This window comes from Nyctereutes procyonoides, unplaced genomic scaffold (genome assembly GCF_905146905.1).
Source record: "Nyctereutes procyonoides isolate TBG_1078 unplaced genomic scaffold, NYPRO_anot_genome, whole genome shotgun sequence".
Taxonomy (NCBI): Eukaryota; Metazoa; Chordata; class Mammalia; order Carnivora; family Canidae; genus Nyctereutes; species Nyctereutes procyonoides.
The window spans coordinates 13,118,957-13,146,766 of NW_026575155.1; the positions used below are offsets into that span (position 1 = coordinate 13,118,957).

Consider the following 27,810-nt stretch of genomic DNA (forward strand, 5'->3'; position numbering starts at 1 on the left):
TATTGATGCTGATGATAAGAAAACCTGACTAAACGAACAAACAAACAAACAAACAAAACCCTGGCATTTGTATGCACAATATTTTCCCATGTATCATTACTTGGATTCTTTTTTATTATTGCTGAGTTTTTCTGAGCGTGTTTCAAAATGTTTCCACAAAAGCATTCTTATTGACATTTATGAACTTAAACTTACTCCTCACTTGAGTTTGTAGGGAGACAGGAATGTAGTATCCCCGTGACCTCTCATTGTACTCCAGATGCCATGAGCCCTGCCTTTGTGGTGAATCTGGTGTGGAGACTAATTGCGGTGCCTTGAATGCAGAGCACAGAGAGTGCCCAGTAGTTAGAAAAGGAAACTGAAGGCACGCCAGCTGTTAGAAGAGCTTAATCCATCCAAGACCCAAGGTAAAAAGGGGGGAAAAAAGTAAAACCGTTTAAAAAGAACTCATTAAACCGGAGGCATTTAAACAGAGAAAATCTTAATCTTTCACAAATTGCTCATTTGAGTCTCAACTTAAGTGCATCCTTTGGCTGAAAATATCAACTTGAATAGTTACTTGAAAGTCATGAAACATTAGCAGAGAAACTTTAATTAAAAATAGCCATTGCTTACTGCTTTGAGAGAATTTTCCTCTTAGGGGAGGGTCTTTAAACTGCTTGCAGTGTCAAATTTGCTTTCATTCTAATGATAAGCCTTGACAACTGAGAACAATAGCCACGTGAAATACTTTACTGACATGCAGGGCTGTGCCCACAGAATAATCTCTTCTGCAAAGGGGACCTGTCACCCCAAGAAGCACAGCATCTCTGCAAAGTGAGGAGCGGGGTGGCATCTCTGTAGTGCATCAGCCCCGTTTCTGTGAAATCTTTGATCATATATTCCACCCTCAGTAAAACGGGTATGAATATCCTTTTGATTAACTGTGCACTGCTCTTCCTTGTGCATTAAGTTATTGACCCTCTTCAAGGTTGAAGAGACCCCCATGAGTTCATAAACAGACTTAAGTCTTGCAGGCTAATTTCTATCACTCAAATCCTGAAAATGATCCCTCGGTAAATAACACCCTGCTGTCTTCAAAGAGCCTTTGAGGAGCTTGTTTTAGGTGAGTTAACCCTGACTTTGCAATGGATCTTATTGCCTAGCTCCCCATCTGGAGCAGGTCCTGGCAGCCTGCTCCAGCCCCTGCATGTCAGCTCAGCAACTGGTATCGCGGCCAGAATCCAAGCTGTGCAGTCACACCTCCTGCCCTCTGCCACTTGTCAGCGGTGTTAGAGAAGTTGCAGCAACTTTCCACACCTCTGTTTCAATATCTGTAAATCAACGATTCCTGTCTCATAGGGTTGTCATGAGGATCACAGGAAGTAATGCCTAGGAAGGCTTTCTAGGTGCCTGGCACACAAGAGGGACTCAATCCACAATAACTGTTTTATTGTTATTTTTATTCCACAAATCTTTGCTGAGATCCTACTATGCTTCAGGTGCCGGTCTAGGCCACTTGGGATATCAAGAGGAAATGATGAGTCCCTTGGTCCTAGAAGCTCACAGTCTGAAAGGAGTAGACAAATATGTGTACCATGAGAGTTCAGGGTGATCCCGACCTTGATGGAGGATTCCTGGGATATTTGGGAGCATCTGCCCAGATGTGGGCTCTGACAGAGACACCTGCAGGGAATTCTGAAGGCTGGGTGAGAGGTGGACATAACAAAATGTTTCCCTTGACAGGGAGAGCTTGAGCAGAGACCCTGAGGTTTGGAGGGGCATGGAGGGGTCTGGAGTCACCGACGCTAGGTAGGCAGTGAATGTGCCCAATCAGAGGGACCTCAGAGATGGTGTGGGACAATGGGAAGTCACCAAAAAATGTAAGGAGAGGAACTATTTTGATGATATTTTTGTCTCAGGAGATAGGTTTTCCACAAATATGAGGAAAAGACTGGCTTCCATTGGGAATTTGGGAGGAACATCCCATGGAGAGAGGGAGAACCTCTTGTTTTTGTGAAAAATGGGCTCCCACGGGGAGGTGGGGGCTGGGCACGTAGGAAGAGACCACAGTGATAGGAGGTTGGTGTGGACAGCGCTAGCAGCACTGAAGGTGGGGGTGGAGGTGTCCAGAGGAGAGAAGGGGGAGGACAGGAACATTGGAATTGGTGGGCATGGGCACTCTCATTGTGCAGCATGGAGTGAAGCCCTCCACCTGTAATCCTGGTTAGGAGAAAGAACAACTCTGAGGGGGCGAGGTGTCTGGCTGCCTGAAATCCCACCTTCCACTCTTTATAGTCTCTGATCTTGAGCAAGTGACTATCTGCAAGCCTTGGTTTTCTCACACCGAACTGGGACTAGTAGCACCTTCCCCTGGGCCATGTGGGCATCTAACAAGGGAATGAGTTTGCAGAACAAGGCACCAGGAGCCTGAGGTTTGGTCAGGTGGCCCAGACTCAACCAGTGGCAAGGGTCATCAGAATAGTGTGAGGCCATGTAAATCAGGAGGGGTCCTATTTGAGGTTTTGCCATTTGTAGTTCTGGGTCCTATGAAAAGAGATACTGGGCTTTGCAGCCAGGAAGAGGATTTGAATAGATCCTAAGGGCATTCTGATCCTATCCAAGCTGCAGAACTAGTTGCTATGAAAGTCACCCAGATAAATCTCAGTCCCTTGGCTCAGGGAGCTGGGAACTGGGGAAGGAGCCCAGGGTAGAATCAGAGAAGTCTGGCTACAACACTCACCCTGTTGCTCCTTCCTATGTCACCACCTTAGGCAAGTTTCTCACCTTCCCTGAATTGTGTTTGCTCACCTACAAAATGGGGATGATGATGCTTGCTTTCTGGGGCACTAGAGGAGGTTTAGGGGTGACACATGGCAAGAGATTGCAGGCAGTGGCTTAATTATCATCAGGGGAGGTGCAAAATAATTTCAAATAGTTGTGTAGCACAGAATCAGGAGCACTACTGGGGAAGGATAAGGTGTTAAGAATAAGGTTCCCAGGAGGAAGGGATCATTTTCAGCTGAGATAATTAGGAGAGCCTTCCCCCGTAGGACATGGGACTTGCTCTGGTGCTGGGGGAAAGGCGGGGATTGTATGGTGGCTTCACCACTTTGACATGGCCAAGTGGCAGCTGTTTCCCAGGATCCAGCTCCATGTGTACAGTTGAGTTAAACTGGGCCATGGGGCATTTCCATGAAATTTTGAAGGTAGAGAAGAAGCAACAACCATGTTATTTCAGCCTTTGGGAGGTCAGTAAAGTGTCCAGGCACCACTTGTTTACGTTGTCCTTATCTGCTGGCTTAGCTGAGGTGGCTTCCACTGAATGTCCACTCTGCTTCTCCAGCTCCTAGATGGGGGTGGGCTTGGCTCCATCACAAAAAGTGCCACCTTCTTCTGCAGGATACCCTGCCACCTGTTACAGATAGGGACAGGGCCTCTCACCCCTGGGAAAACACAGGAGGGCCTCCAATGGTGTAACTGCAAACCTGCTTCCCCACTGTGCTCCTGTGGATAAAGTCCCCTAGCTAAACCACTCTCCTTATCACAGGGACCAGGCAGAGAGCTTGCTCATTGCTGGCAGCAGGCTTTAGTTCCCTGCCAGCCTGCAGAATTACTCAAACAAGCCAACCATGTCCTCCTGATCCTACAAAGCCTGCTCACACAGCCCTGGTTGTTCACTCTGTTCTTGAGTGTAACCCTCACGTGGCCCTGCATGGTGTGTCGTGTCATCCTCCCCTGGCTGTGAGGGTGTGTGACCAACAAGCTGCTGCCGGTCTTACCTGTCTAGTGTCAGGTGCTATGTGTTTGATCATCCCATAACCCTGCGGTTGTATTCCTCCCCTCACCAGTGAGGTAAAGAAGCCGTGTTCAAAACAGATCCACACAGGTTCCCATGTTCTCATGGATTCAGGTTCCAGCATGTGGGTTCCACTTGTCCTTGCTCTCTCTCATCTGATACCAATCCTTCCTTCCCCACTCACTGTCTTCTTCCTTGTGGATGTTAAGGACCAGCATCAGACCAAAACCCATAGCTTTTCAGGGATCAGTTTCCAGAACAGTGTGGATCAATGCATGGGTCATATAACTTACTTTTTCTCCCTGGAGGCCCTTTTCTGCAAGTAGCAAAAACATAATCTCCCTAATTCACAGTAAACACAGTGAATATTCAGGTTCCTTTCCTCTCCAGTCAATCAGGAGTGGGGGTTCTGTGAGCTGACCCTGTGCTCTTAGGCTCAGCATTCCATGCAGATGGGCCCCCACGTCTCCTCTACTCTCTGATCCCCATCACATCAGAGGCTACCTTCTCCCCTTGGGTCTAGTTCTGGGGTGGGTTCATGGCTCCTTCTCAGACATCTTGTACACATCTAATTATCTTCCTTTCCCATCTCTTTTCTGGTTTAAAGACTACTTTTCTCTCAGGAAAAGCAAGTATTTTAAAAATCACTTCGTTTTCTCCTGGAGCTATTGCTTAAAAAAAAAAAAATCACTCTCAGATGTTAAGAACTTGACATCTTTCTTATTTCTTTCCGAATGACCTGTGACTTTGTTTTGAAGCAATGGCATCCTCTAGTTCCAACTGCAGACGGCTATGGGGCCAGTGGGGGAGGAGGGCACACATCACATTCTAAAATCCCAGATGGAGGACAAAAGAGATGCAGAACCTAGTGTTATGAACTAAATATCTGTGTGTCCTCAAATCCATATGTCAAATCCCTAAGTTCCAATATGACGATATTTGGAGACGGGGTTTTGGGAAGATAATTAGGTTTAGATGAGATCATGAGGGTGGAAACCCATGGTGGGATTAGCACCCTTATCAGAAGAAGAATGGAAACCAGAGGTCCTCATGCCTGTGTCTACTCACTGAGGAAAGGCCATGTGAGGACACAGCAAGAAGGAAGCCAGGAAAGGAGGCCTCACCAAGTATCCAATCTGTGGGCCCCTTGGTCTGGGACTTTCTGCCTCCAGAACTGTGAGAAACAAGTGTCATTTAAGCCCCTCCATCTGTGGCATTTGCATGGCAGCCCAAACATACCAAGACAACAGGTGAACCATGGGTGAGAGCTGATTCCAAAGGAGAGTCAGGGACAGGTGCTCCTCTCCAGGTGGTCAGGAAGGCTGGGCCTTGGGAAGGCCATTTGATGCCACACTCAGGGATATTTCCTGACCTTCAAGAGAGTGTTTTGGGGAGGATGTAGAAAGAAAACAAGATTGTAAAGGGCTGGGAAGTAAGCAAGGATCGTGAATATGGGAGTGCTGAGTGTCGGCCACCTACGAGATCTTACTAGATAGAAGTGGGGAAGATGACAGAAGCTTTAGGGCCTACAGGGGACATTCAGAATTTAGCAGCAGGAGGGAAAGATATGTTTAGGCCAGGGAAACTTGAGCGTTTTGGAACACAGAGGAGAAAGAGCCAAATAAAGGGAGAGATCTCCACACTCAGAAATGAGAAACCTATTTTGGAATATTGGCTATACTTTTTGGTAACATGGTGATCTTGGACAAGATACCAAATCTCTCTGAGCTTCATTTTCTTCATTGTGTAACTTCTGAGAATGATAAGTGTATCTCGCAGGCTTGCTTTGAAAAGTTTTACTATTATTAATTTAAAAGGGCTTTGCATGATATACAGCTACTTCTGTAAGTAGGGACACATATATGGTACTTACTGTTTGTCAGGTCTTACTCTCCACTTAAATGCATATTAACTTACTGAGGTGCATGTACTAAATGTCTTTCAACTTAATTCTCAAAGCAACACTGTGAGGTAATTAGTTTTATTATTTTCGTTTTACAAATGAGGCACAGAGATGCTAATAACTCACCCAAGAACACAGAGCTAACAGTTGGCTGGGAGACTGGCTCCTAATCACCATGCAACCCTGTCCAATGCCAAGTGAGTTTTCAGGATTAAAATTGATTATGTGGTTGACTGATTAGGTGCACAGAGAAAAAAGAAAGGATAATTACTGGAAGTCAATAGTAAAGAAGGAACGAAAGGATGGGATCAATAGCCCAAGTGGAAAGGCTGACCTTTGAAGGATGAGGGACAAGAGGAGAAAAAGACAAAGTTGCAAGGTGATACTAAGGGTTTGAGAACCTGTACTCAGGCTCTCCTAAAGCTGATCGGATCCATTCTCCAAATCTTGACTTGAGCTAACGAATCTTTTTCTCACTTAAATCAGGATATGTTTGTTGCATGTTCACTTACTTGAATCTGAAGGATGATAACTGAACATTCATGGAATTTGGAGTCTGCTGGTGGAGAAGAGAGGTGGAGCAGGCTGTCACTGTGTGGTAGTGACCAGACCCTGTCTAGTTGTCTCTATTGGTGTCCTCAGGTTGCCCTAATAAGTTGCACCAACTGGGTGGCTTACATCAACAGAAATTTATTCTCTCAAAGTTCTGGAGGCAAGAAGTCTGAAATCAAGGTGTTGGTAGGGCCATGTTCCCTCTGAAGGCTCTGAGGGAGAATCTATTGCTTGCTCTTGATGATGCTGGTAATCCTTGGTGTTCTGTGGCTTGTAGATGCAGCACCCCAATCTTCCTCCAGCATCACATGGTTGTTTCTCTGTGTGTCAGTGTCTAAGGAGAACAATCGTATTACACTAGGGCCCACTCTAGTGGATTATGACTTCAATTAAATTTGAGTCTGTTTTGAAATAAGGTCACATTTAGGTACCAGAGTTAGGACTTCAACATATATATATATATTTTTACTTCAACATATTTTGAGGGGGACATAATCTTCCCACTCTACACTTACACATGGTCATATGTGGCATAATATGATTATCTTGATATTGTCCTCTCCATTCCTCCTGTCTTTCCACAAGTGTTCAGGCAACTTTATGTCTCTCAGATTTCAAGGGAGGAGGTGACGCTGTCTAGCATAAAGGCCAAATTTTTTACTTGGAGTTTCAAAAGTGGTTCTTGAAATTCACTGTAAAGATAATAATCTTTACAAACCAAGGGATTTTTGATATGTAAGAGTTGGGCTTTGTTGAAAAACAAAAGGATTTGTGAGTTTGGGCAGGAAAGCTTGGAGGACCGAGTACAGAGAGAATAAAATAAGCCTGATTTCTGCAGAAGACAACAGAATGTAATGCAAAGGCCACTCCTTGCAAAAGAAAGTAAGCATTCAACAAGCAAGGTGCTTTGGAGGCAACGAGATTAGAACAGAGCTGTTTGTAGCTGTCTGAGAAGACTCCTGTAGGCAATTTTAAACTCTAAAGAGGCAAGAATCATGCACAGAGGTTTGAGGATCCCGATAAGAACAATCTGGAAACACTGCGAACAGATCCTAAATAGATGACCTAAGGTTGATGCAGGTATTTAGCGAGATAGGTCCCAAGACAATCTCAAGGTCCCGCACATTCCAGGGAGGGGCAGGCCCCCAGGGGGGCCAGAGTGCCCACCAAGTCAGGCCAGGGGAACATAGTGGCTGTGGCAGGGACCACGGGCCTTAGCACTCACTGGCTGTCAGCATAGAACACCGAAAGACCATGAGGGTCAGCTTCACCGAGATCTAGGTTGTAGCAGGGCCTGGAAGCCAACCCTCACCCCCCGCTAGCCTGTCCTGAACTTCCTCTCCCAGAACTTAGGTCACCACAAAAACACAAAGAAGGGGCAGGAAGGAGTCCATCATTTGGATAACTACTTACCCCCAACAGGCTGAGTCCTAAATTGGAAGTGGCTAATTTCCTTGGAATGAGTTTTAATGTTTTAAAGATTTTATTTATTTATTTATTTATTTATTTATTTATTTATTTATTTATTTATTTGAGAGGGAGAGAGAGAGAGAAGCAGACTCCCCACCGAGCAGAGAGCACAACATGGGGCTCGATCCCAGGACCCTGGGATCATGACCTGAGCCAAAGGCAGATGCTTAACTGACTGAGCACCCCAGGCACCCCCAGTTTTAATTTTTAATCACCAATTTAAATGGAAGCTGAGCTCAGTTATGGAGGAACAAGATAGTTACATCTGTACATAGCTGAGGCTTCTTAATATGTGTATTAGTTACCTCTCACTGTGTAACTTAAGCGGCTGGGGACAATGCAGAGTCATAGTCTCATGGTTTTTGTTAGTGAGAGTTTGGGGTGGGAGGTAGCTGGGTTCCCAGCTTCAGGGTCTCACCAAACTGCAATGAAGGGACTGACAGGACCTAAGATCTCATACAAATGCTCTTTGGGAGAAGAAAGCATTTCCAAGTTTGCTCAAGTTTTTGGCAGAACACATTTCCTTGTACCTACAAGACTGAGGACCAACTGTTGGCCGGAGGCTGCCCTCAGCTTGCAGGGATCTCCCCACAGTCCCCTGGCAAGTAGTCTTCCCCATGGGTAGTTCACAGCATGGCATCTACCTCCTAAAGGCTGACAGGAAAGTGAAAGCGAGGTGGTGAGGTGGCGAGCAAGGTCAAGTCTTACATGACCTAATCATGGGAGTGACCAATGACCACCTTTGCCACATTCTGTTGGTAGAAAGAACATCACAGGTGCTGGCTACACTCAGAGGAAGGGGATTGCACAAAGGCATAATAAATAGCAGAAGGCAGGGGTCAAGGGGGTGGGGCACCTAAGGGTCTGTCTGTGACTATATGCAAATCTTTAAATTTGCTATACATGCACCATTGGCTGCATACAGCTTTCGTTCTAGTGTATGAGGTCAGTAACCACTGACCAATGACGTCAGTGAAGTCTTGCCAGTTTTGTAAAGTTCTTTTAAAGGTTATAGGAGTTAGAGAAGCTCTCTGTGGAACTTCACATGGAAGCGCCGTAAATCCTACCTCACTGCTGAAAGATGGGAAAGGAAGCAGGACTCTGAGGAGGCTGCAAGAAGGAACGAGTTCCAAGTGGGTGTGCTGTGACCGTTTCATATGCCGCCAGGGTCCAAATGGATGCTTATATGTGTTTAGTCAAGCATTACTCAATATAATTTGGCTATTAAAGGAAAGATATAACATTTGAGAAACAAGAACTTGTTTTTGCTACTTTTATTAAGAGCGATAAATAAGAAAATACAGGAGAACACGTAGCTACATGACATTAATGACTACTTAAAATTTTTAAGCATGCTTCTTTTAGAGTGATAGTGGAACAGTTTCTTTTGAAGTTTAACCCCATAAATGCTGTCATTTATACATTTTTGGTAGACAACCTTTAAGAAGTGGCTTTAATTAGCTTCTCTTTGTATCCCTCTCCAGCCCCTCTCCAGCCTTCTCCCCTCCTCCTTCTTCCTTAATATATGTTGATATAATTAGTTTTATGAACCAAACGGGCTCACATCACCAGAAGACATGATAAAAAATTGAAAAGGCACTGCATAATTAAACATTTAAACATGATTAAGCACACTTACATATATGCTCTTGGGCTAGGAACTGATTTCAGTACCATGGACATTCACCAAATAGAAAGCTCCTGGGAGTGTTTGCCTTATGCTGATACACACACACACACACACACACACACACACACACACACACACAAATATAACAAAATGACCCTTCTCAGTCCAAATGTTGAAACAGTGTTTGGAAGTGAGTGGGATGCTTGTTGGGACATTCTCCATTGACAGATGTTACTCGGCATCCATGGTCTTATATACGTGGGTCAAAGGAATAATTAACCACGACTGTAAACACTTATTAATCACCTATACATACCAAACACTTGTTCTGAGCCTTTTAGATGTGTTAAATCTTTCCATACTCCAACATCCCTGAAAGAAGTTGGTATTATTTTCCATGCTTTACATATAATGAAATTGAAACATGGGAAGCAACTGCCCAAAGGTTACAAGCTTATCCATGGTAGAGTCCAGAATCAAATCCAGTAATATGACTGGCTAATCTCATACCATTAATCACTATGTTTTAAGATTCCAGGAGGTTTAGTGCACATGTGCAAGTCAGTGCAAACTCAGTCTTTGAAATGACCTAAAGAAAAGTAAGACCTCTTTGAGCTATTTCATTAAGTCTCAAGATTAACTGCTTGATGTAAAGACCCTGGTGTGCTGTGTGCTCAAGCTTTAGTGGTTTCCATATGTATAATGGGGCAGGTTCTAATGAAGCCCATTTTCCTATATTTACTATTTTTGGCCCAAAGCCTAGCTCATGATAACATTGTGTGAAGTGGCATCTTTTTTTGGCCCTTTTTAAAAATATTGTGCTCAACTCAAGTCAACAATCTCTTGCCCCATGTGTTAGCAATATTGAGTTTCTCTTAGCAGGGAGCTGGAAGGATGAATCAGCCACAAAGTGGGGTATTACAAAAGAAGCCTTAAAAAAAACCAAAGTCAGATTTCTGGAAATCATGTTAAAGGTTCCACATGTATTGCAAGACCTATAAATATCTCATCTTCTGTATTTGAAAACCTTTACTGTTGGTCCAAATGTTAGTCCTCATTAGGTTATAAACCTGGAAAGGATTTTGTTGTCAAAGATAAAAGACAAACTATAAAACTGGATGCTTCCTAGCTGAGTCCAACCCTGCTGAAGAAACCAATGACTTGTCCTTGACTTTAAAGCCCTGTTCGATTTACCTATTCCTCAAGCCTGTCAATCCAAATGAAAATGTCCTTTGTGGAGTTTCTGCTTTAGCAGTGTCTTGTCAGTTCTTCATCTGTGAGAAGGCCTGGGCCAGGGTGTTGGGGGTGTGGTGAGGGGTGGTGGTGGTGGTGGTGGCAATTTAATGCACAACAAGCTTCCACCTAACTTTCTATTAGAGACAACATCATTGGGCTCTCGCACTGGTTACCATTTGCCTTCCCCAGGCTCTCAGGTCAGCTTCGGAGCAGATTCTCCAAAGCTAACTTCTGTCACCTTAAGAATGCAGAAGGGCATTTTACATTTCAAACAGAGAGTAAATATGGTGGCTATTAGGGAGTGAAGGGGAGGCTTTAAGATTGATGACCTTTGGGCAGCCTGGGTGGCTCAGCGGTTTAGCGCCCTCTTCAGCCCAGAGCCTGTTCCTGAAGACCCAGGATTGAGTCCTACGTCGGGCTCCCTGCATGGAGCTGCTTCTCCCTCTGCCTGTGTCTCTGCCTCTCTCTCTCTGTGTCTCTCATGAATGAATAAATAAAATCATTGAGTATTGAGTATACTTGAGTATACTATACCATTGAGTATTTTTGACTCCCTTGTCAAATATTATTATTATTATTTAAAAGATTTTATTTATTTATTTATTCATGACACACACACACACACACAGAGAGAGAGAGAGAGAGAGGCAGAGACACAGGCAGAGGGAGAAGCAGGCTCTATGCAGGGAGCCCAATGCAGGACTCGATCCCGGGACTCCAGGATTGCTCCCTGGGCCGAAGGCAGGCACTAAACCACTGAGCCACCCAGGGATCCCCCCAAAATATTATTGAACATGTAATACATACTAGGCACTAGGATAGGTACGGGGGTAGAACGAAATATGAGACCCGGCATTAGGTATGCCTTCCTAGCAATAGAACTTGGGATGTAAATTTATATGCAAAAAATTTATTACAATGCTACCAGGAGAAAGCAAAACAGGAGTGGGGGAGGGAAGTTGGAAGAAGAAACAGTGATATCTGGCAAAGTCCCAATTTAGATGGTTTCATAGAGTTTTGGAGCATAAACTGCAGTTTGGATTTTGCTTCATATGGAGGCAAGGGAGCTGGACTTCCATAGTCTTGTGCTTGTTGATCACTGGCTAAATTCTTTCTTGGAAATGTTAATTTGATTGTAGACATGTTGATTCTCTGTGCTTGTAGGAAAGGTAATCCCAGTAGCTCAAGAGCAGTGCACTGATAGAAGTTGTAGGGGCTGTCTCTAGGAGAGCAGCCCACCAAAGCTGATGTGTGGGCACTTGGAAAGATTAAGATATTTGAGGAGTCTAGGTGAAGCTCCAACATGTCCATATAGTCCAGCCCATATTCTGTCTAGATTTACTTCCTTCTCATATTACATTCCCTCCAGCCTATCATGGCTTCTTCAAGATTGGGACTGAGTTCAATTTCTGTGGGAAACCCTTTAAGAAGAGAGTTAGTGGGACAAAATGTAGCCCCTGCTGCTGTAACTGATCCCAAAGCAGTATCTGATGTTTGTTATCTATTCCCTCTGGCATCCATTCTAGATAACCTTTGCCATTGGCTATCACTTCTGCTGGACTGGGTGGTTTGTTTAGCGAAGTCACCAAGACACTCATCCCTGAGGATGGAGCCTCTGGTGACTATTGCTAACTGCCCAAGCACAGTTAAAAATGGGCACGGGAGCTCCAAGAGGTGCCCTAGTGAATCAACTACATGGTGAATACATCCCTTTCTGCACTCGGGACATGAAAACCCTGCCTCCTTATGATGATCAAAGTCAAGTACTGCTGATCTGCTGTTAGAGAGAACCTCAAATGACTAGGTAGCAGCTATGGCTTTAAGTTTAACATGGCTTTTACTATGTCTCCTGTTGGAAAGAGCTCTCCTCTGGTAAGTGGCCTCTAGATCTGTAGAACCTAAAGTTTTGGGGATAAAATCACAAATTCCCTTGTGAGTTGCTGGAGGTGATGGTCAGTAAGGTCATTCCTTCCAAATTTTGGTTTCTGGATCCATGTCTTTTACCACTGGGATCTTAGTACCATATAATGACTGTTGGTTTAAGATATATACTACATCCTGGAGGACCACAGTACCCCCAACTTCATAGGGTGTTGTCTCCATTCTAGCATCTTGGCCACATCTTCAAAATACCATTATCATGCTCTATTATTACTTATACACATTGTAGGACCAGTAGACCCATCATCATGCGCCCAGTGTCACACTTTCTTTGCCATTAGTGGTCCCTTTTTTCTATATGTTTATTTTTTTAAGATTTTATTTATTTATTTATTTATTTATTTATTTATTTATTTAAGAGAGAGAGAGAGAGAGAGAGAGAGAGAGAGAGAGAATGAATGAACATAAGTAGGGGGAGCAGCAGGCAGAGGGAGAAGCAGGCTCCCCTCTGAGCAAGGAGCCCAATGTGAGGCTCAATCCCAGGACCCCAGGACCATGACTTAGGCTGAAGGCAGACGCTTAACAAACTGAGCCACCCCGGCACCTCAGTAGTCCCTTTGTTCTAGACAATATTTTGTTATGTGGAACCCCATGTTGGTACATTTGTTACTCCAGCTCTCTGATGTGTGGACCTCAGCATTGGGGCAGGAAGAGCAAAATGATGTATGTGAATCTTGATCATGATTCACTGCCCTTTCTAAGCTAGAAAAGAATAAGGAAGATGTCAAACACATTATACTTCAAAGTCCTGGGCTCAGACTTTCATCTCAGAGAGAAATGAAGGGTAAGGTATAGCTTAGCAGGGTAGTTGTCCTGCTCATAGGCAAGGCACCTTAGATTCCACACCCTATGCCAGTCAATCACTGGTAAGGTCTCTTCATCCCAGGACATAAACTCCCAGGCACCTCTTGCTCTCTTCACTTGTATGTAAAAAGTGGCTCCAGCAACTAAAGAGAGTTCTTCCAAAATGAGTCACATGTACAGTAATTTGAAGCCAGAAGATGGGCAGAGGACTTGAGTAAAAGAGATGTGAGGAGTTCTAGATGAAGTGTAGACAGTGTTTGCTCATGGCTGAGAAGAGACACAAACCCTAAGCAAACTGTTATAATTCAGAGTGGTAAGTGCCATAACAGAGGCAAAGGCAGGCAATTCCAGGGTCAGTGAGCCTGTCTCTTCCTTGGCCTCAAGAGTGTGAGAAGAAAAAGGAATAATTATGTACCAGGAGGTAACCTCTGAGTTGAGCTGAGCTCATAAAGATGGGCAAGGATTAGAATAGACAAATGGAAAAGGGGATATGATGTTCCAGGTAGACAAACAGGCATGTGTAAAATCATGAGGATGAGAGACTCAGTTCAAGTATTTAAGAAATTGAAAGAAAAGTGTGTGTGTGTGTGTGTGTGTGTGTGTACGCGTAGGTGTAGAGTATGGTGGGAGATAAAGGGGTGTTGATAGAGATGAAAGAGTAGTCTAGTTTAGGCGGACTACAGTAGATGAGAACCAGATGATGAATGGTCTTAAATGCCATACTGAAGAGTTTGGATATTTTATTCAAGGCAATAGAAAATAATTTAAAAATATTAAGCAGGAGATCCCTGGGTGGCGCAATGGTTTGGCGCCTGCCTTTGGCCCAGGGCGTGATGCTGGAGACCCGGGATTGAATCCCACGTCGGGCTCCCGGTGTATGGAGCCGGCTTCTCCTTCTGCCTGTGTCTCTGCCTCTCTCTTACTGTGTGTGTGACTATCATAAATAAATAAAAATAAAAAAAATAAGCAATAAATTTCTCAATGAAAATTGCATGCTAAGAAGGCTAGTATGGCACTGGTATAGAGGATGAGATCTGATAGTGTATAATATTGGAGATACTAAAACCTATTCCAGGAAGTCATCGCGATAATCCATGTGAAGAAGAACAGAGCAGTTGTGGAGAGATTAAGAAGCAAGGGGGAAGTATGAGAGGATAAGAGACATGGTTAGTGGCTGTGGAGGCGAAGGAGAGTCCTGGATTGGATGGTAAAGCTGTAACTGGGATGGGGACTCAGGATGAGTGGAGCCAGGAGGAGTGAGGTCATACATAGTCATCAGCATTGAGCAGACTGATTTTGAGTTTTGCATGGAACGTCTAAATGGAGATGTCCAGGAAGCTGCTGGATGTGCACTGACAACTCAGTGCAGAAGTTCAGGCTGGAGAAATAAATTAGGAATCAGTAGAATGCAGATGATAATTAAAGCTATGATTGCAGATGGGATACTAAAATTGTCAAGGGTAAAAAAATAAAATAAAATAGTCAAGGGTGAGAAATAAATGCACAAGGGTGAGGGTAGACATCTGGGAAAATACACTTTTGAAAGGAGCTTTGGAAAATGAGAACCTCATCAATAAAATTGAGAAGACTTATCCCAAAGAGCAGAAGAACCAGAAATCAGGAAGAAATTTCTCCAGTGCTGTGGAGGAGGTTGACCAAACTGAGGGGCCATGGGACCAGGGCTCAAGGAAGTCTTCTATGTTTTTGAGGAAGTCAACTTCAGGGGATGAAAATAGGTGGTGAGGGTGCGTGACGTTGGTGCACACTTCAAGGTGCTTCATTGACAAGGAGAATGGGGACCGGCAGTGCCTGTAGTGAGTGGAGAATTGAAGGAGAGATTTTTTTTTTCTTGATGTGAAAGAATATTTCATCACATTTGAATATTTTTACATATGAAGATGAGAGGAGATAGGACTGAACAGGGGAGTGTGGGTCTTAAAAAGGTGGGAGAGTTTGAGATCCAGACTACAGATGGATAGATGAGCTGCAGGTAGGCGCGGGACACTTTTCCTACTGCCCTAGGAAGGCAAGAGTAAGGGTGGGTGTAGGCTCAGAAGAGTTTGGCAGTGTGTGTAGGAAAAGGAAGCTTTTTCTTGGTTGCTGTCTGCTAGAAGTGAGGGCAGGAGATGGGATAGGGGTTCGGAGAAGGTCCTGATGGTTTGACCTGACCCAGGTGGAACTGGGGTAGCATCAGAAGTGCTGGCCTTCTAGGAGCCTCAGTTACAGAACACTGGTGTACATTTCCAAGAGTGAGAAATATGATGTCCTGGCAAATATGAGTCACTGGGGCTGTACCCACCAAGGACAGACAGACACCAGCCTTGTTACCAATGGTGGCAACAGCAAAAGTCAATTTTCTGTGACTCTCACAAAAGGGTTATCAGCACAAACTTAGAAATCTGCTAAATGTAAAAATAAACTTATTTAGAAGGACCTGAGGGAAGGTCAATCTCTTCAACATCAGTATGTGAGATTTTATGGAACATGCAGTGAAGTCGCTGTTACCTGAAAACTTCAGAAGTGGAAGTTTTGATGAAACAGTCATATTCTCTTGTCACGTGGCCAGGAAGTCAGAATCAGGTTTCTTTACTTTCCCCTCCCCTCAGGATAAAGAGCACACACACAATAATTAGCTGAATTTAGGAGTTTATTAAAAAGGTTAAAATCTGCCTTATACCCTGGGCTTACGCATATTTAGAGCACCCTTTTTGAATTTTACAGAACATCTGCACATCTACATTCACTTCATAAACATCATTTAAAAACATTTACCGGTTTTGGCTGATGCCTGGGCTGGATGTAGGAGTTAAAAAATAAATAAATAAATAAATAAAAAGAATGTAATGCAGTCCTCACCTCTCACATACAGTTCCAAGGAGCTCAGATATTTACCCAATGAGATTGACACCAAGAAGGATCATCTCCTTGTTGAGCTGGAAGGGCCCTGGAGAGCTGATCCAATCAGGTCTGTTTGCAGATGTCTAAACCAGATGGCCAAGCATGAGATCTCACGGTGAGTTCCCGGACTTGTTGGTGCTACAGCTGAGTCTCTCTGCACAATGTTCTTGCTATTATACCATGTGCCTTGCCAGCCCCAAATCCTCCTATGACGCAATACCATTAGACATACAAAATTTTCATATTCAGCAGAATGGACACATAGGGAGGCAAAGAGACAAAGGCATCTTGAGAACAATTTTTGGCTAGAATGGATGCTGGAGGGTTTCCAGTTAGCTCTATAGCCGCTGGAATGTCCCCTTGCTGCTTGCTCTGATAACCCTTGTTGGAAGCATCTTCATTATGCTTGGTTTGACACAAAAAACTCTTAACTACTCTTAAAGGAAACATCATCTCCTTGATGTTGAAGGTTAGTTCTTGCCACATGATTGGGCTGACTGTCTTCACCAAGGTCCACCATGCTGAAGATTATGAGAAAAGTTAAGTGGAAATTTCAATGGAACAGGAATGTTCTTTTGCCATGTGGCCAAGCAGTTCAGAAAAATAGGTAGTGTTGGCCTAACAGTATGTCTTTACTTAACTTGTGCTTTGCTCTGCATGTGCAGAGTGCATCTGTTTGGACTGTCAGCAGATTCCTTTCCTGGTCAATGGCAGGGCAACTTCCCACCTTGATGGGAACATAGATGTTGGAGTTTGCTGACATGGTGTGTGTGACATGTTTTATCTGTGTGTTATTGGGTGTGGGCACAGTGGTTGCATGGAAGATTGTGCTCTCGCTCAGGTCAAGGGTTGAATGCTAGATCAGCATGCTGGCACCATTATTGCTCCATCTCAGAAGCTGAACTTTATAAGACACTTAAAATTTTGGATCTGGAAATAAGAAGTGTCTTTTTGATAGATTGTTAAATATTTCTTCCTGGTGTGGCAAAAGGAGGTCCCATCTTTTTACTAAGGCATTCAGCCCTTAGGGAAACCTCAGAGAATGACAAATTAAGACAAATACTGAATTAATAATTCTTTGAGAACCTAACTTTGTGCCCACATACAGCATGAATGGAAATGCTGCCTTCCCTCTGATTGTGACCCTCTGAGGCCCAGGTGGTCTTGGTAACCCCTCTGTAGTAGCATAGCCTTGGGCCCTGTCATCTCAAGGACATTTCTGAGCACCTTCCCTTTATTACACACAGGATTGTATAGCTCAGTTGTTTCTCTCTCTGTGGTAGGGTTTTCTTTGAAGCAGAACACAACCCTCTCTGGGGAGGCACAATGCCAGCGACAATAAACATTGCCTTTTCTTCTTACAGTTGGCTTGAAGTTTCTGGAACACAAAGAGCTTTCCAGCTTTGCCAAGCTTGTCTTGGGAGATGAAACAGGCACTCCTTGCCATGTGCTCAAAGTTACTTTACCCTAGCTTTCCCCCTTTCTGAAAGTGAGAGATTGAGAAAAGCAAAACAACAATAACAACAACATTCTCATCAAATTGCAAAAAAAAATTTGTGACTGAGTGGATCACACCCAGAAGCCTAAGCTGCAGGAATTCTGTTAGGGAGTAGAGGAGGCTGGCACTCTCCATGTCTAGTTTGCCATTGTCAGGGAAGTGTAGAGGGTACCATACTCAAAAACTAACAGGTTGGCTTGCCACAGTTCCATGGATGCTGGAAGAGGACATGAGTTTCCTGTCAGAGACCCAATGTAGTATTACAGCACAGTGATTGGCAAGAGTGCCACACTCTCATCAGTTCCCTTGTGCCCTCAAGGCCCACAGGGTAACGCAGAGGTGCTAGGTAGACTCTGTGCACACAGTAAGTTTGTGTCACAGTTGATGAACCATGAAGTTGAGAAAAATTGAGCATCTTTTCCATTTCAACAAATATTTGTAGGGTGCCTAACTGTGGACCAGGTGCTGATCTAGGAATGGAGGACACAATGAGAAAAATGGAGTTCTGTCCTTGTGCAGCTGACTGTTTTTTTTAAGATTTTATTTATTTATTTGAAAAATCTAAGGACTTCTTGGATTTGGATGAGAGATCCAAGGATTTGGATTTGGATCCATTTAGATTTGGAGAGAGAGAGAGAGAGTGAGATAGAGAGAGAGGGAGAGAGAGAGAGAGAGAGAGAGAGAGAGAGAGAGAGAGAATAAGCAGGGAGAGCAGAAGGCAGAGGGAGAGGGAGAAGCAGACGTCCTGCTGAGCAAGGAGCCCTAGGATCATGTCTTGAGCTGAAGGCAGATACTTAACTGACTGAGCCACCCAGGCACCTCTGTAGTTAAACTTCTTGTTGGAAAAGACAGATAGTGAAAAAGAACCATTATAAATAAGTAAATTACATAGTAAATCAGAAGATGAGAAGGGTATGGACTGAGGGCTACAGAAGATGTGGGAGCAGGAATGCTGGGAGGGGACTGGATGCAGTATAAATAGGGTGTTCAGGGAGGGCTTCGCTGAGAAGATGAAATTGGAGTGAAGATGGAAGAACATGAAGGAACCTGCCTGAGGCTATGCAGACGGTCAGGGAAGCTTGAGGATGTGAATGCCTATGTTTAATGCCCAGGAAACTTCAAACTTAAGAAAGAATTTGCTGGCAAACCTGTCAAATTTTGCCTTGGAGGGAGACATTGTTTTTATTATCTCGGTCAGCAAACAGATCTGCCTTTTGCCCAGCAGGGAGATATAGCTCTATCTTCTGAAGCTATCCTTTATGCAGACATCCTTGAAAAGATACTACAGAACAGAATCTATTAATACCTCTACTCAGAAGACATGCACAAATGCAAGAGAATCATGAAAGTTTGTTTCTCAGCAATTATTCTCCACTCTCATGCTTGATGATACTTGAGTGACCCAGCTAACTAACTGAGGTCCCTCCAATCCTCAGTCCCAGTTTGTAGAGGGGAGAGGGGCTCAGTCAGGACCCCGTCCTTAGTTACTATCTAACTCCATCCTAGCCCTGGCTGGCAGGCTCAGAAATTCCTGCTGAGAACTCAAGAGCTCTACTATCACAAATCTTCTCCTCAAATAACATACAAGAGCAAACAGACACAGTTCTACATAAACCTGAAGATGCCTTGACTCATACCCTAGTTAAGATTGCAACAGCCTGATTTCCAAGAGCTGAAGAAGACTTTTGTTTCACTCCAGCTTCATTCCTCTGACTCTGCTGTTTGACAGGTCACTTTGAACCAATGGGTGGAATAGCATCGTGGGGCTCAAGGACCTTGGGATATTAAATTGTTGATAATCTTCCCAAGCAACCTTTGGAGAGCTGATGATACCCTCCAGACCACATTCTTTAGGTAACTGAGAAAGGCTTTTGAACATAAACATACCATCAACATCCATCAAACTTTCCAGGGCAGGTGAGTATAATCAGCTAGTCCTTGGATTTCCAATCCTAGTCCTTGAAGGCTGTCCACCTTTGCTAGAAATAGATTTATAGAGTTCACATTTTTTTTTGGAAGGCTTCAGTCATTTCCTTAAAAATCACATGAAGCTTCTGGCTTATGGAGAATCAAGGTCCCAGATCAGAGAGAGCTTAAGTGAGTGTGATCTCCTGCTTAAGAACAATTGAAGCAACCATATGTTTTTTATGTCTTTAAGTATTATCAAGATTCTCTGTGGTATGTGTACAATGATGATGGGATGAGAGCTTATCCAGTCTGACCTGTGATAAGCTTTGTATCATTTTACTCCTCCATCTTTCCCCACCTCTGTTTCTCCACTTCCTTCTCCTCATGAGTGGTCATGGCAGATGTGGATACAAGAAAGTGAGCTGACATACATGTGAACTGAATGGAAGAACCAGGGTTTCTGTAGATGTATGAGTACTGAGGGCTGTGTGATTTACTGGGAATTTATTACAAAAAGGCCTTGCTTGCTTTAGGAAAGTGGGCGTTTTTCAGACTGTTAGCTGAGGGATGCCTTAGAGGAAACTCAGCCCATTGACCCAATAGTATTGTTCATTGACTCTGTACCTATTCTCCATCAGCCTGCCAGCTATCATGCATTGACCCCATAGCTATTCTCCATTGACCCCAATGGCTATTGTTCATTGACCCTCTAGTTATTGGCAGAGGATAAAGAACTTATCAGAGTTCCAGTGCTCTAAGATACCGCAGTCTGGTTTCAGACTTAGCCTAATAAAATGACCTCTCAGAGACATTTTAAATCAGGTTAGAGACAGGCAAAGGTCCAGAGGAAAATTAATCATTATCACTCAATAATGGTTGTTTTACTACACAGTGCCCCCTTTAATCTATAAATCTGGATCTCTTTGTGGTCATCAATACTGGACCTCTTCCTGAGAGGTAGGGAATTGGACTTTTTGATACAAGGCTTGTGTGTCGAACTCATTTTAATGAACATCACCAAAGCAGAGTTATTGAAAGTAATCCATTACAGAGGCAAGCATTATGTAGAATTTTTATTTTTGCACAGCTTGAGAAAAAAAGAAAATATGGTAAACTTCTAAGTTTGGGAAATATAGGAGTTTTAAACTGATGAAAGATAGTTTTAATTTTTCCCAGAAAGTAGCATTTAATTTCTTTTGCATACAAAAGCAGTCTGTGAGGATCTGTGAGGGTGCAGACAATAAGCTGTCGACATGTTTCAAATTCTGAAACCATGGCAAGAAAACACACACACACACACACACACACACACTTCAGAAGCATAGAGTCATCTAATATTCATGCCAGCAGGTGGTCTTGACAGAGTCCTGGCCCTGTTCTGCAGGTGCTCAGTATCACTGCATCTATGTAGGCAAATATGCCTGCCTGGAAAACAAATGGAAAGAAGCAGTGATAGGAAAGAGGGAGGTAGGAGGGAAGCAGGCAGGGAGAGAGGAGGGGAGAACAGGAAATACGTTTCTGAACATGTTCCCATATGGTAATAACTGGCACCCGTCTATGCTGGTGACTTAAATGGGAGCCTGTAGAGAATATTAAGAGAGAGGAAAGTACTCGGGTAGTCTGTTACCTGGGCCACTGAGCTGCTATGGGCATTTGATCAAATTTTCTGGTGAATTTCAAACTTCTGTGGTGGAGACCTAAGAAAGTCTGCAATGGGGTGCAGGTGCCATGGGAGGATGATGTGGTCTTTCTAAAACACACTGTGTAAAGGTCATGGGGCAGAAGAATGCAGTCCAGGGTACTTAAGAGAACGTTCTCTGTTAGGATAAGCCACATGGTAAATAATTTAAACTTGGAAGAAGAAGAAGAAAAATTTAGATTTCAGAGGAACATCACTTACTGTTGGCTGGTTTCCCTCCTGGTACAGAGAAGTGAACCAGAGGCAACATATACTAAGACGGTCTAGTGCAAATTTAGATACCAGTCATGGCAGTGACAGGACAGGTCTTGGAGGGTAGGAGGCATGGAATTCCCTGGTCCTCTCTTCCTTTCTCCAGAAAGCTGATGTGAGACTCTAGAGTAGGGGTCTGCAAACTTTTTCTGTATCGGGCCAGATGGTAAATATTTTCTGCTTTGCAGGCCATACCATTTCAGTTGTAACTATTCAACTCTGTTGTCATAGCACGGAATAGCCATAGGCAAAATGCAAATGGTGCACATGGCTGTTTTCCAATAAAATATTATTTATAAAAGCAGCGAGTGGGCTGGATTTGGCTCATGGGCCATGGTTTGCTGACCCCTGGTCTAGCTAGAGAGTGAGGTGCTGTGGAGAGGCAAGGAAGGAGCAGAACATCTGGGAGGCTTCGAGTACCTGGCCAGCCCCTGGTTATGGTCACGACCAGCTGCATCATCTGTGCTCTTCCCAGCCATTCCTGAGGAGCTTGGAGTGTTGGTGTCCTCTCTGGTTTATTCAACTGGGCTCTGGGTTCAGCCCTCGTGTTTGCAAACACAAGCATCAAGAGGAAGGAGGACCCAGCAATCAGTGGGAGACGAGAGAGGTAGACATCGAAATAAAGGCAGACCACCTTTTCTTTTTTATTTCGCTTAGACAAAATGCAAAGAGTGTCTCATTAAATTAAAAAATAAACAGAAAAGAAAATCAAATTGATTCCCCCCCCACCCCTTCACTGACGGCACTCATCCTAATTCACAACAGAAGGAGGTCAAATTGAGGACCCAGTTTCTAATGGGAAAGAAAGGTGTGCAAACATGACTAAAGTCTCCCCCCTGCCCCCAAATCAATGTTCCTTTTAAATTCACAAAGAGGGTAATTTTTTCCCCATTTTCGTTCTTAAATCTTGTGTGATAGAACTTCCAGTCAGAAGGTTTAGTTAGTCCCCCATGCACTTTGTAGAAAATCAGTAAAAATGCAATAACCTGTGAAGATCATAAAACTGGACTTCTTTCCCAAAAAATCAGATGCCCAGGCAGATGGAGCTCACACTCAGACAGAAAAAAAGCAGGAGAGTCTTTGCACTGTCTGTGGTTTCAGTATTTTCTCTTTTTTTTTAATATATTTTGGCAATTTTCTTTAATTATAAATATTGGAATTCCGTAAAAAAAAGGTAGCTTTGATTGAATTTTTTAAATTGTATTTACAACTGCTGTCCAGTCATGCTGTTTGTTATACCAGGGTGTAGGATTTTGCGTAGGGATTGTTTCCTTTCAAATGGCCCCGAGAGTCGAGCAGGGATTCTTGGGAGCTGCTCATCTTAGCTGCCTGTCCCAGCTCTGCTCCCTCTCGCTGAGGTAATGTGGCCACAGTCCCTTGCTGCCACTGCTGTCCCTCTCTTGTGGAGGACGTGGAGGAGGAAGCCTCCATGGGGATTGGCTCAAGGACCGTGGGGCGCTTCAGGGTCCGACTTTTCTGAGGTTCCAAGCACGCTTGCCCTAAACTCAGGTCCCTGCTGGTGCCTGCACCGCTTCGGTTTAACAAAAAGTCCATTCTAAGGTATGGAGGCAAATGTATGAGGTCACCTGCAAAGAAACACAGAGCAGTTAGTTGGCTTCCTCACTCTCTCAGCAGGTGCCGAGTGCCCTTTGGGGTTCAGAGCTGGAGATGTCACTGTACCTGGCCGTGTTTTGTGAGACCCCTTGTCAGAGCTCACCACAAAGGCAGGTGGAACCCTCCTCACACCCGTCCCACCAGGCATAAGATGAGCTGGCTTTCCTACGGCACATTAACTTAGGCTTTTAAGGGTCATACTTCAGCCAGAGAAAGAGCGGTAACAAGATCCTTCAAAAACTCACAATGGCAAGAAAAGCATACATCAAAGGCAACAGTGCACCCCCATGTATAAAGGAAGGTGCAAAGGAAGTGCACCCCCGTATGTGATCGGAAGTGCTCAGGGGAGCATAGGGCTCGAGGAGGAAGGCAGAGATGCCAAGGAAGCAAGGGTCAAGCTCATTGGCTAGCTCAGTGCTTCCAGTCTTCTCCACCCCAAGACACATGCAGACAAGGGAGCGTTTGTGTTAGCAGCAAGCTGGGTGAATGCAGGGGGCTCTTCCCAGCCATCTGGGGATTGAGGAACTCACAATTTTGGCTCACTTGTAACTCCTGGGTGGACAGCTCTGGCTAAGAAATGGGCTGCGGGTGTGCCGTCCTCAAGCCAAGAGACCAGGAAGGAGGATGTGCAGGTTGGGGGAGGCATGGTGATGGCCTGAGCTCAGAAGACATCCACAGAATGTCAGAGGGAATGTAATGGTGAGGCCTAAAAAGGGGCCCAAGGATCATGGTTTCTGATTGGAGGATAGTGGGAGGGTGACAGGGAAGGATGTGTGGATTTTTATATATCCAGGTTCCTAAAAGTGATGACCTGACCTTATTCTAAAAACTTAAATAAGCAAATTATATTAATTTGCTCTTTTATTTACTCACATGGCTATTAGTCTTTTATTGTTTTTTTTTCTTTTTCACATACCTGAGAAAACGTGGAATTCATTTACCTCTAAGGTTATTTTAAAATGTAGGTCAAGAGTGCCTCATGCTGTTTCTGAGACCCAACTAAATCTTGAAACTTGACATATTTGTAATGTGTTGTAACAGATTTGGGAATGAGTCTCTATCCCAGCAACTCCCCACTGAATGAGCAGGGCTTATTAAGCCTTCAAAAAACTATAGCCTTTTGGTCCCAGCTGGATTACAGGATGCTCAGGTCCTAGATTAGGAGGAACAAATGTGTTTGAAATCAAAAGACAAAACCCATGATAGCTGCCCTCTGCCTGCAGGGGCTCTCACATTAGATTTAGAGATCAGGAGGGTGAGGGTAGCTGAGAAAGGTGGGTGAAAATGGAAAATCCTTAATAATGGAAACAGTCCGGCGCCCACATCTTCATATAGCAGGGCTACTTGCACTTGCGTATTGCAGGTCTGCCAACTATCTCTGAATATCCAATGTCTCCGGGCGATCAGTTTTTCAGGCAAAGCTGAATTAAGTTGCATGATGCTCTAATTAGCCCTTTTGACAGTGCAAATGCTGCAAATGTGTCCTCTTAATAATTCATGCACTTATGTGGAAGAAAGCACCAGAGTAATCGGTGGTGAACTTGGTTTATTAAAGGCACTTTATGTCCATTAAAATCCCAGCCCATGTGTTGATCCAAGTACTACTTGGGAAACTGGGCTGTCTAAACATCCATGCATTTTCTATGTTCTTCAGATGCCTACATATCCAAGGCAACTTGTGTGCTTATTACTCCAGTGAGAGAAAAGAGGAATGGAAACCGTGGTGACAGTCTGGATATTGGCACACCTGCTTTTCTCAGCCTCCCGCCTTCCATCTGCCTATTCCCACGGAGAACCTAAACAAGGATTCTACTGGTGGGGATTAGGAGTAGAGGTCTGGAAGGCATTGCCTGCATTTAATCTAGGCTCAATCTCCTCACTCATAAAAATGGAAATAATACTAGAATCTACCACATAGAGTTGTGGTGAGGATTTAATTAGGTAATGCATGTGAAAGGTTTACTGTCAGACACCTCCCTTCTCAGAAGGTCCGTTGTTACGAGCTGGACCAGCCAGGGGAATGAGCCGGGAACTCTTCTTTCTACATTGGTTTCTATCTTCGGTGGGTTGATTACAGTCCACCCCTTCCAAAAGATATGTCTGTGTCTCAACCCTCAGGACCTGTGAACATGACCTTAATTGGAGAGATAATTAAGGATCTCGAGACAAAATCATTAGGACTCAAGGTAGCAGGTGTCCTTATAAGAAAAGACAGAAGGAGGCTGGAGACAGAGCAGAGGGGAGAAGCCATGTGAGGATGGAGAGATGCAGCCACAAGCCACAAAATGCATCCACAAGAGGATGGAGCTGGAGGAGGCATGGAAGGGATTGTTTCCTAGAGTTCCTGGAAGGACCACAGCCCTGTTGACACTGGATTTTGGAATTCTTCCCTTAGAACTGTGAGAATAAATTCGTGTTGTTTTGAGCACCCAGTTTGAGGTACTTTGTTATGCCAGCCACAGGACACTCACACAGATGTCCTTTCTTCTTGGCTGGGATGCCCTGGGTACTTCATGTGAAGCCTCTCTGAATACCCCTACTGTCGGGAACAGTGTCTGCTTATACCAATTACAAGAAAGGAGGGAATTTCTCTTTAGAGACCAGTACAGCAGCCGACGTAGTTGTGGTTTGCGGTGTTCCCACCCTGTGCTCTGACACGTCACCCACCTTTCCTCCTTACAGAGACCAAGGCAACACCTCTTCCCCCAGTTCCCCTGCTCTCTGGGGAAGCACACACCTGTCCAGCTGGCCCTCAAAGCCCCCCTCAGGGAGGCTGGCTTTCCTGGGGTCTCCCTCACAAGGGAGCAGAAGCCTCTGTGAAAGCATCTGATTCCACAGGGAGCAGGTCTCTTGGTTCCTCACAGTACAGCCCTCCCCAGCTGACCCACCCCTGGCCATCTAACCCTCTCCATGCTCTGTGGAGCAACATGCCCTGAAGCTAATCCACCAGGACCCCCTGGAGTTATCCCATGTGTGCGAAAGTAGCAGTGATCCACGAGTCGTTCAAGGATCTTTTTCGCTTTGAGCTCTACGGTCACCTCTGTCGGCACACATGGCCTTGGTCTCCTTGTGTGTAAACCCACCATTGCCACAAATATGGGCAGAGCCAAAGCCTGGCCTTAGTGCATTTCCAGTAAAACCAGTTACAGTGGAGTTCACCTCCAATTCCAGCAAGGATTTAATCATTTAGGTTCCCTCTTTTTGCTTTACTCTGCATTACCTCTGCCCTTTCTGTCTTTCTCCTTGTTTTGTTTTACTTCTGCTGACGCTCTCCTCTGTGGAATACAAGGTGGAGGAAAGGGATGAAACAGACAGTGTGGGTTGGAGAGGGGGTAAGGGATGACAGGCAGCAACCAGAGCATGATGTCAAGGAGAGTGGGGTATGTGTGTGTGCGAGTATATTCATATGTCCATGTGTATGTGTATTTGTTCATGTGTGTATGTGTGTCTGTGTGCATGTGTGCACATGTATTTGTGCATATGTGCATGTAAATGTTTACCTATGTGTGTGCACGTATATTTATATTTGTTCATGTGTGTATATGTGTGTGTGTATGTGCACACGTGTTTATGTGTATGTGTGTACATTTATGTGTGTGTGTGTGTGTGTGTGTGTGACACAAAGACAGATGGAAGGAAAACCCACAGGTTGGAGGAGAAGCAGACCCCACAAGGAGAAGACAAGGTGCGCAGGAGAAAGGCACAGGTGGCAGGAGGACCTGGGCTCACATTCGGATGCTGGAAGGGAAAGGATCTGGGGACTCCAACGCCCCCTTCCATGCCTTCCTTTTGCTCTGCTTACCTTATTGCTCACATTTCTAGCACCTTCCTAGTTAGCTAAACCCATTAGCTACTTTCCCAAACCCAGCATGAGTGAAACGTGGTGACAAGGGGCTAAGAGTCCTGACAGGCCCTAGGGGCACACTCCACTTGCTGATTCCTGTGGTGCTTATTCACACAATTGTGTGTCACGAACAGTCACCCACTGTGCTCTGCCCCTGATGCCTTGAGTCAGAAACATGGGGTGAGGGCGAGGGTGGAGGGGCTGAGACACCCACAGGAAGAAGGGGCTCTGAGAAGCTGAGCTTAGGGGCTGAGGTGCTGGACTAAACTGGAGACAGAGGGGCTGAGATGGGTGGTCAGGGAGGGGCGAGTGGGAATGGGGCTGATAAGGGCAGAGAGATGGACAGGGAGACAAGAGAGATTACAGAGACAGAGAGAGACACAGAGAGACAGAGAAAGAGACGACAGAGACAGAGATGGGGACAGATGGAAAGACATAGAGAGATGGAGAGACAGAGAGACAGAGAAAGAGATAAAGACAGAGACTGAAAGAGACAGGTGTGAGACATACACAAAGACAGAAATGGGAGAGACAGAGACAGAGATGAGAGAGATGGAGGGAGACAGAGACAAAGAGATGAGAGAGAGAAACGGAGAGAGAGAAATGAGAGACAGATCTTAGAGACACTGAAAGAGACAGAGATGAGACAGAGAGAGACAGAGTATGATGGAGAGACAGAAACAGAGGGGAGATGAGAGAGATGGAAACACCTACACAGGGAAGCAGAGGGAAGCAACACAAGACATAGGACTGGGGGTGGGGTTGAAAGAGGGAGGAAATCTC

At 44.6% G+C, this 27,810-nt stretch overlaps 1 protein-coding gene across 1 annotated transcript in view; it reads right to left on the bottom strand.

The window, feature by feature from the left end:
- Positions 1-22,253: 22,253 nt before the first annotated feature.
- The window catches only part of DSCAM (DS cell adhesion molecule), a 621,576-nt gene continuing 616,019 nt past the window's right edge, over positions 22,254-27,810 (bottom strand). The window contains exon 32 of the mRNA XM_055313369.1: positions 22,254-23,155. Coding sequence (XP_055169344.1) covers positions 22,803-23,155 — 353 coding nt within the window. The 3' untranslated portion in view covers positions 22,254-22,802. The remainder of the gene's footprint in view (positions 23,156-27,810) is intronic.